Source organism: Glycine max, chromosome 3 (genome assembly GCF_000004515.6).
Source record: "Glycine max cultivar Williams 82 chromosome 3, Glycine_max_v4.0, whole genome shotgun sequence".
In the NCBI taxonomy this organism is placed as follows: domain Eukaryota; kingdom Viridiplantae; phylum Streptophyta; class Magnoliopsida; order Fabales; family Fabaceae; genus Glycine; species Glycine max.
In genome coordinates, this window is record NC_016090.4 from 38,428,598 (window position 1) to 38,438,730 (window position 10,133).

The 10,133-nt window shown below is 35.3% G+C and overlaps 1 protein-coding gene across 4 annotated transcripts; it reads left to right on the forward strand.

Moving 5' to 3' along the window:
- Window positions 1-523: 523 nt before the first annotated feature.
- On the forward strand, window positions 524-8,323 carry LOC100806268 (ETO1-like protein 1). Of its 4 annotated transcripts, none has more exons than XM_006576852.4 (6): window positions 525-772; window positions 987-1,227; window positions 1,312-3,081; window positions 3,626-3,917; window positions 7,273-7,582; window positions 7,728-8,323. In XM_006576852.4, exons 2-6 carry the CDS (start codon window positions 1,094-1,096, stop codon window positions 7,946-7,948), a joined length of 2,727 nt encoding a protein of 908 aa, XP_006576915.1. In that variant the 5' UTR covers window positions 525-772; window positions 987-1,093; the 3' UTR covers window positions 7,949-8,323. The 4 variants fall into 4 exon arrangements, with proteins under 4 accessions (XP_006576916.1, XP_006576915.1, XP_040870020.1 ...); XM_003521213.5 differs by having other exon boundaries at window positions 526-772; window positions 1,372-3,081; XM_006576853.4 differs by lacking the exon at window positions 7,728-8,323 and having other exon boundaries at window positions 524-772; window positions 3,626-3,912; window positions 7,273-7,417.
- Window positions 8,324-10,133: the final 1,810 nt, after the last annotated feature.

Genomic DNA, 10,133 nt, shown 5'->3' on the forward strand with positions numbered 1-10,133 from the left:
CATTCTTTCTAATCACAGTAGGAAATTCTTAGAATAAAATAAGATAATAAAACTTATTTTCACAATAATAATTGTTTTATTTTTATAATTGGTTTTCTTTTGTAAAAGTACAATGATTAATTGTATGCATTTGTCATATGCAATTATGCATTTCCAAACCACATCATAAGATTTATCCTATAAAAAATTATTTCGTAGAATCACTCTGTTCACATTCTTTTAGAAAACGAAAGGTCCACGATGCTTACACACAATTTTTAATATATAATTTCTAGATTACACTATAAATAATAAAATAAATCATTATAATTTCCCACATGGATTTTTCCATTATTTTTTTTTTCTATTCTTGTTTCAGGTTCCAAGTATAGTTTTTCATGTCACTGTTTTATTTCACTTAATTTGTTTCATATTTTAAATTAAAATACGTTATAATTCAAAACATAGTGAGAAAAGTAAAAAAAAAAACGTTTAAATGTAAAGTAATTATTATTATTATTTAAAAAATAATCAACTCTAGTGCCAGCATTTTCAATTTCAATTTTCAACTCCGAAGGAAAAAGTTTTGAAGTGTGAAGCAACAGTGGCCGTAATTTGTATGCTCTGTCTCCGGGGAAAGGAAAGTGAGATACTTTCCCTAATCACCAAACAAAAAGCACAACATCAAAAAAGTTAGTTAGTTAAAGTCCCAATTTTTCAATTCGATTTTCCTCTTCAGATTCAATTCACAGTTGAACTCTCTCTATCAATTTCTCAGGGTCAGCTGATTCGGGTGAGTTGCATTTTTCTGCTTGAGATCTTTTCCTAGCAATTAAATTATGGAGTTTGCTTTGTTTCATTTTATGCTCAACTCAAGAGACTAAGCATAATAGAATAATAATTAAAATTAAACTTCATTTTATTTTATTGCTTGTTGAATGTTGGTTGGTGCACCAAATCCTTAGCTTGAGAATTGAGATTGATTGTGTTGTTGTGTTTGTTGGCAGTGGAATGTGCCCCCAATCTGTGAAGTTTTGATTTTTTTTTGAAGTGAAAGGAGGAGGGTGTGGTGCCTGTTGTGGAGATCCGAGATTTGTTTCGTCTCTTACGCCCCATGAGGAGTTTCTTCCCTGCTGAATCCTGTAAAGAGGCTCACCCAAATGCTTTGAATCCTCAGTCATGGCTTCAAATTGAAAGAGGGAAACTTCCCAAGTTGTCATCATCATCACACCCCTCATCTGCCTCAATGTGAGTTTCTCTCTCTGAATTCACACCCTTTTATTTATTTCAAATTTTCAATCTCAAACTTTGCTTTTTGTCAATTTTAATTAGGTGTTGTTTTTTTTTGGTGGGGTTGGGGTGTGGTGTTTGTTTTGCTGTCATCTGCTTTAGTGAATCTCTGATCAAGGTCCCACAGCCAGCTATACTGCCTTTCTTTAAGCCTGTTGATTATGTGGAGGTTTTAGCTCAAATCCATGAAGAACTTGAGTCTTGTCCTCCGCAGGAGAGGTCAAACTTGTTTTTGTTGCAATACCAGGTCTTCAGGGGCCTTGGGGAAGTTAAACTGATGCGTAGAAGCCTCCAGGGAGCATGGCAGAGAGCCCACACTGTTCATGAGAAGATTATATTTGGGGCATGGTTGAAATATGAGAAGCAAGAGGAAGAGCTAATAGCTGACTTGCTTGCAGCTTGTGGTAAATGTGCGAAGGAGTTTGCGCCTGTAGATATAGCGTCTCTTCTTCCATTTGATGTAAATGCAGGTTCCGAGGGGAGAACGACCAATGAGAACTGCATTTCTCAAAATGTTACTTTTACGATTGGAAGTGAAAAGATAATTTGTGAGAGACAAAAAATTTCGGAACTTTCGGCACCATTTCGTGCAATGCTCAAGGGGCATTTCAGTGAATCACTCTCCGAGACTATAGATTTGTCTGAAAATAATATCTCCCCCTCAGGTATGAAGGCAATAAGTGATTTCAGTTTGAATGGCAGTTTAATTGAGGTCCTTCCAAATCTTTTGTTGGAGATATTAGTTTTCGCAAACAAGTATTGTTGTGAAAGACTTAAAGATGCTTGCGATAGAAGACTTGCATCCTTAGTTTCCTCCAAAGAAGATGCTGTGGAGCTCATGGAATATGCTCTTGATGAGCATTCAACTGTCCTTGCTGCATCTTGTTTACAAGTCCTTTTGCGTGATCTTCCAAACTGTTTGAATGACAATCGGGTGGTGGAGATATTTGTTCATGCTAATAAGCAGCAGCTAGCAGTCATGGTTGGGCCAGGTATATTTACACTTTTCTGTTTCTTAGGTGAAGTTTCTATGAACCTTAATTCTAGTTCAGACACAACAGCTCATATCCTGGAACGGTTAGTTGAGTTTGCTGAGAATGACCAGCAGAGACTACTCGCTTTACATCAATTGGGATGTGTAAGACTCTTAAGGAAAGAGTATGATGAAGCACGTTGTCTTTTTGAAGGGGCTGTAAATGCAGGCCATATATATTCTGTGGCAGGTTTAGCTAGACTGGACTATATAAAGGGTGACAAGCTTTTATCTTATGGGCAGCTCAACTCAGTCATTTCATCTGTTACTCCACTTGGATGGATGTATCAGGAAAGATCACTATACTGTGACGGTGACAAAAGGTGGGAGGACCTTGAGAAAGCAAGTAATCTGGATCCTACTCTTATATATCCTTACACGTACAGGGCTGCCTCTTTAATGAGAACTCAGAATGCTCAAGCTGCACTAGCAGAAATCAATCGGATTCTTGGGTTCAAACTTTCACCAGAATGTTTGGAAGTACGATTTTTTATCCACCTTTCTCTTGAGGACTACAAAGCAGCTCTATGTGATGTTCAAACAATTCTTACTTTGCGTTCAGATTATAGAATGTTTGAGGGGCGTGTTGCTGCATCCCAACTCTGTACTCTTGTGCGTGAGCATGTTGAGCGTTGGACAACTGCAGATTGTTGGGCACGGTTATATGATTGTTGGTCTGCAGTTGATGATATTGGATCTCTATCTGTTATCTACCAGATGCTTGAATCTGATGCAGCAAAAGGTATTCTATACTTCAGACAGTCATTGCTTCTCCTAAGGTACGTTGTGAACTTTTGGAAGTCACTAGGAGTGAGTCAGTGATCAAGGACTTAATTTTGCAGGAAGTCATAGTAGGTCCAAACCTCCATATTGTAACCCCCCTCCCCTTCCCCAAACAAAATGTTACAGATATTTGCTAACTGTCATTAATTGTTCAAAGCCTCGAACTTAACATACCATCATGTATATTAGGAATTTAAGTATCCAACATAGTACTTGGTGTTTTATGTTCACATTATTGAATCACATTGTAAGTTTCATAGCTAAGAACAGATCAATGATAGCTACTTTTGATCTGCCAGTTACTTTCACTTGAAATTCTGTTCTTAGAAGTTGCACATCTGTGAGACTGTGACAATAAACTCAACCACAAAGGAGGAAAAATCCACAAAACATAATATTTTTCTTTGAAATACAAGTTACTCCTGTGAAATTGTCTAGAAAGGAAAATTCTCTGCCTTCAGGGTCTTTATTTTTCTAAATATTGACTGAGTTTTATATGATGACTCTATAAATCTGATGTATTTTATTTATTTGACTTAGGTTGAACTGTCCTGAGGCTGCTATGCGGAGTTTACAGTTAGCTCGGCAACATGCATCAAGTGAGCATGAACGTCTTGTATATGAGGGGTGGATCTTATATGATACAGGTCATTATGAGGAAGGGCTCTGGAAAGCTGAAGAGTCTATCAATATCAAAAGATCTTTTGAGGCCTTTTTCCTGAAGGCCTATGCATTGGCTGACTCTAGTATAGATCCATCATGTTCACCAACTGTTATTTCACTTCTGGAAGATGCCTTGAAGTGTCCTTCAGATAATCTGCGCAAAGGTCAGGTATGGTTCTAATGTACTAATTTTGCAAAAATATTTCACTACTTGTTAGGAACTAAGAGTAGAGAAGTGGAAAATTAATAGAAATAATTGAAAAAAAATGAACAATTTTATTGAGTGATTCAGAATAGGAGAGAGGTCTCTCCAAGGGTTTCCCCTTCATAAATGATTTTTCCTTTAACAGACAAACTATCAGATTCACTTAACGAATCCCTCTAATCTTATTTCTCCTATTTATCAACAACCCCTCATAACTAACTAATGGACTAACTAGCTAACAGCTGCCCTTATTCTGTCCTCTTTATACATCCTAACAATGCTTCCTTTTCATCCGAATTCACATTTTTTGCCAAAAGACTTCCAATGGACTTGGCTATCAACTGAAAGTCTGAAACCCACTTTGGCTATCTATTAGCAGTCCTTTGTCTAATTTTTTTTTGGGCCAAATGTGGCGCGGCTGGTGTCAACGGGGTCTGACCTTGCATTGAGCTGGGTGAAGCTCACCAAGCAAGGGTTGCATGAAACTTGATATTACATTCTGAAGCAAATATCCAATTTGGGTGGTCTTTGATTGAGATAGTCTTCAACAACCAGTTTCTCCTTGATCACAGTCACTTTGACCCCCATCAGGTCTTTGTGTGGGGCATCTTCAACATATAACTCTAGAGTAGTGCCTTCATCATGTGAATTCTAACTATAGCTTCTACAACTCTCAGCTCCTCCTTAACAGAGGTGTCTTCCTCTAGGACAATTATGTGTTTGCCGTTAGGTGGTTCTGGAGATGGTGGTGGGCTGACCAGTCTATTCAAAATTCTTAGTTTGATTCTCACTGCTAGGCACTCCTTCCCTTGGATTCTAGCAAGAAGGTGCTTCTTTTTCCTGAAGATATTCCCATAGCAATTTTTGTTCCAGTCTTTCAAAGAGTCCGTGAGTCTATTCATGTTTGTGTTTTAGGAATCACTCAAATGCCAGGCGTTTTGGACTCTAGAAGTCAATTCGAGGTGGTCAAGCCAAGCTCCAAGAAACTTGAAATATCTCTGTTTCTGGCTAGTCAAGCCATTATCCACAAATGATCCAACATATAGACTGGATGCTCCCTTTCCATTGGATGAACTATTTCAATATATGTTTCTCTCATTGATTTTGCTTCATTTTTGGTTTCTTCTCCACCACAAGGATACGGCTTGTTCACTAAACCTTCTTTACTTCTGTTCTGGCTCCAAGAATTGCAACAGGGCACCATCACACTCAAAACCGCTACCATTTGAGTTCTCATCCTCCCTCTTAGTCACATCACTCACATGCTGCATTGCATTCCTTTGTTCGTTCATGTGTTCACTCTCAAGATCGATTCCTTGCTTCTTCAGCTACCTACGCATCATCTGGTTCAACTCTTTTATTACTTAAACAATTTTCTTGATCTCCAAAAAACTGATTACTGCAGTCATTGGTTACCAATTTCCATGACTTCTCTGAGCACAGAACTCTACTATGGCCACTGCTGGGTTCTGGTTTAGTTTCTTGCTTTTCATTGACTGCTATAACATTTACCTAGATCAGAAATTCTAGACCTAGACTTCCTAGAATGAAGCTGCAATTCATAATCGCTGGTTCCCTCCTTGAAGAATACCATGGAATTCTCCATTCTTCTCCTCAACAAGAGTACTGTAGTTTCCTTCTCTCCCGAATATGGATCTGACGGTACTTCCCTTATCCTTGGAATTTGGATCTTGCAGGTTGAACCGATTTGTCAGGAACCAAGAGAGAAATGGAAAATTACCTTCTCTGCATCTCCACTAATAGAGCCTTGACCTCTACAATACAATCAGCTATCTTAACCTTGTTGAGAACCAAACCTGTGTGATATCTCTGATGGGGGGAACTTGTAGCAGACAATTAATAAGATCCTTCTGTAAGGAGGGTTTGTTTGGACTTTATGCTGGACAAACTTGAAATCCTTTGATAGACTTTTATGGAGAACAATGACCATGTATACTTTGTCAATCATGTGATTCTAGACTTCCTAAAGTTACGAACATTACGCCTAAATTTTGAAGCATACTTCACTCAAGTTCTGAACATTAGGCCTAAAGTTATAAGCATGATTTATTGGAGTGATGGGTCAATAAACTACCATAATAAGGATACCAATTGATAATCTGCTTTTGCACATCAGCGTCAATCTCCTTGGTCTTCTCAGGTGCTTTGGCCCTGAAATAAAAAAACACAACATCTTATGTTGTATATCTATCTAATTAAATTTTACCATTTAGTTTCTCATGTATTATAGTTTAAATATCTGGGATCAAACTGCAAAATGATGAAGAAATTAATGAGGATGTCAAACACATTACACAAGTAAAATGGCTAAAATGGAGAAAGGCATTGAGGGTTATTTGCAATTTCAAAGTACCTACAGAGCTCGAAGGAAGTTTTATCATAGTGCTATTCATTAAACTATATTCTATGGTAGTGAATGTTGAACTTTAAAGGGATAACAAGAAAATGGTGGAAGTAGCAAAAGGGTATTGCAGAAAGTTGTTAAGAGATTTCGTGGGGGAAAATTAAAAATGTCTCTAAAGATTTGGTCTTTAATTGAGTTGAATGACGTCGTGTGATTCATGTAGCCGGCCTTACCTAGTGAGATAAGACTTCTGTTGTAGTTTCTCGTGTGTTATAGTAGGAATTTCCAAGAAAGCAAAGTAGATGAAGTTCTTGGAAGTTGGAAGAGTCAATGAACATTGGGAGGGTGGTGCATGTTGTGAAACTGCATATGGAGGTTTGTGGTGTTTATTCTAGCAACAGGGACCATAGGGATGGCAGGTTGGAACTTTCAGAGACACTTTTCACCTTCACTTTGCGAAGTGAAGTCGTTTGACCAGGAGATCCAAATTTAATGGTGACTAGAAGACTAGAAGTATAAGACTTTCAGGGTTCAGGACCAGAGCATGCAGGCTCTTCTATTGATATCAACCAGAGTTTTCTGATGTGAATGACGGCAAGCATATACCTATTCTACATACAATACAGAATATATCAACTACTTACAAGGAATATCAAGACATTGTATGTTGAACTATTTATCATGACTTTCAAATGAAAATGCTTATCACCCCACTCCTTCTCCCTCTGAATTCTGGATTTTTACACCCATGTATTGCGGTGGTTGTAAGTTTTGGTCTCTCTGTAAAAGTCCAGAAGATGAACTATGAAGCTCTGTTGTTTGAGCTGAACTGATGAACACATAAAAGCAACAAGTTATTATACTATGTTATAACTTATAATATCGATATATTTCTGCAACTTTGGACATAATTAGTTTGTATTTTAATGAATTGTAATTCTATTTAATTTTCAGGCACTTAACAATCTTGGAAGTGTTTATGTTGACTGTGGTAAATTGGACTTGGCCGCTGATTGTTATATCAATGCCCTTAAAATCCGACACACCCGAGCTCATCATGGTCTTGCTCGCGTTCATTGTCTAAAAAATGATAAGGCTGCTGCGTATATGGAAATGACCGAACTTATTAAGAAGGCAAAAAACAATGCCTCTGCTTATGAGAAGAGGTCTGAGTACTGTGATCGTGAACAAGCAAAGGAAGATCTGGAGATGGTCACTAGATTAGATCCACTTCGGGTCTATCCTTATAGATATCGTGCTGCAGGTAAGTATTTTACCTAACTGACTTGTGTCCTTATAAATCATAATGTCTGATAGTAAATATGCATAAATCTGGACTTGTTCTGCTAGATTCTATTGAAATTCAACTAGTGCAGTAGTGCTGAAATGTTTGGTGTTTGCTGTTGCAGTATTGATGGACGACCACAAGGAAGAGGAAGCCATTGCAGAACTCTCTAGAGCTATTGCATTTAAAGCTGATTTGCATCTCTTGCATCTACGTGCAGCATTCCATGAACATAAAGAGGATGTCTTAGGTGCTCTAAGAGACTGTCGTGCTGCCCTCTCAGTGGACCCGAACCACCAAGAAATGTTGGAACTTCATAGCCGAGTCAATAGACACGAGCCATGAGTCAAAAACATGATCACTTTGGCTAGATCATGGAATTGCACTTTGAAAACTTGGCTGCACTGAAAAAGTTACAGTCATGCATGCCATGAACATGAAGAATGGATATTGGAGTGACCGGCATTTCAGCTGCCATAAGCTGAGTCATGAAAATCAAATTTGTAACATAGAAAGCATAGTTAAATTATCATCCTGTCTATAGTGATGAACATGTGAATTATTACCATTCTTTTGCCCCGGGGGAGTGGTCCCAATTTTGTAATTGTTAATCTTGATTTTTTGGGGTATATTATGAGTGTCAAATGTGTTGTTTATCTCCCCTTTTGTTTCTTGATTAAAATGGTGTGCAAGGCAATATATGATGATATTTATTTACTATATTGCCGAGCCTGTAATCAGTGCCATGCGTGCATGAAATATTGTTAATCCATAAATTCTATATTTTCAAGACCTTAAAGCCATTAACTGCAGTTTATTCTAAAATGGCTTGTGGCTGAATCCTCATTTCACTACTGCTATCTTAATAGTCCCCCATTTAGCTAAAACAAGTCCCCCCTCTAAACTATATTTTCAATTTTATTTTCGAAAATAGAATTAGCCCCTCAAATTAATGCTATCAACCATGTTTTTTTTATCCTACTCGAGTAAGATTGTTTCTTGTTAAAAATACTTATGATATGTGGAAAAAGTCATGCATTTTGATTTCTATCCGAAGTCATCAATATAATGATATAAATGAACACTCGATAGAATTTGAAGACTTTTAGTAAGACATGGTATATGGTTTGAAGAATAGGATAATTTATAATTCTTTTTATGTTGGGTGGAATTTAATATTTTAGCGAGTATGCTTTGAATAAAAGAAGTTTTAAAATAATTTAATTAATTTAATCTTTGAATATTGCGAGTAGAAAATAAAAATTTGAGAATTTCAAATAATAGCAAAATAATGGAGAGACTCAATTATAACAATAAAAAATTAAATTTATTAAAAGATTAAAATTGTGCAATAATTATAATAATAAAACGAAAAAGCACAATTAAGCTTTATAATTTTTTTATCAACAAGTTTTTAAAGGTTTAACGCTTAAGTACGAGTGAATACTGAATATTTGGCATGATCCACTAGGTTAAGCAATAATTGTCATGACCGGATACTTTTGCCTTTGCTTCCATAATTGATTCGGACCTTATTTGTATATTTTCCCAATAAATACTTATATGAGAAGTAAGTAAGAATGTAAAATGAAATACTTTTTTTTATAAATTAAGATTAGTTTATTTGTAAATTAATTTATAAAATTTCCCACATTTAATTTTGTAAAGTTGATTTTTAATCTATGTATAAACTAATTTTAATTTATGAGAAAAAACTATTTATTTTAAATTTTAATTTTACTATTAAATTTTTATTAAGAAGTTTATGCAAGTCTTTATTAACAATTCAAAAGCATTTATATAAGAAGGTTTAGTTAGGTTGGTTGAACAGTACGTGTGTTGACATCCAAATTTGACTCCTCCCTTTGAACCTAAACAAAAAATTCAAAAGCATTTTCATGGAAAAAATAACGTTACTTTAAATTTTTTTAATTGAAAATATCCTTTTTAAGAGTGTTTCATAATTAATATCAACCATTACTTTGAAAATTAAAAAGTTCAAATAATCCATCACGCAGGGAGTGGTTGCAGTTTATTGATTGTGATTGTGATTTAGCCATAGTTCATTCATAATAATTAATATATAATATATTCAATAATAAAATAATATAAATTATTAAAATCAAGTAAGATAAAATTATAAATTAATATGAAATAACTATATTATTTATTTCATAAGATACTCCATCACGCAGGGAGTGGAGAAACAGATGATTTTAACTAAATTAATTAATAAATATGAATAAATGTAGTTTAAATTTAAATTTAATGTAAAAGGTAAGAAATTAAGATAATTTAACAAACAAACAAAAAAAGATGACAAAGCAATGATAAATGTTTTAGAAACATAAATCCGTTCATTCTGTTAATAGGTTAGACCGACTGGCTTGTTCTTATTTCTGATATAAATTTAATTTATAAAAACTGTCTGCATAAAGTTTTTTTTATGCATTTAATAAATATTTACTCTGGTACTCTAACATTATTTAATAAATAAGATGATGTAATAATATGATAAATTCTTATTAAC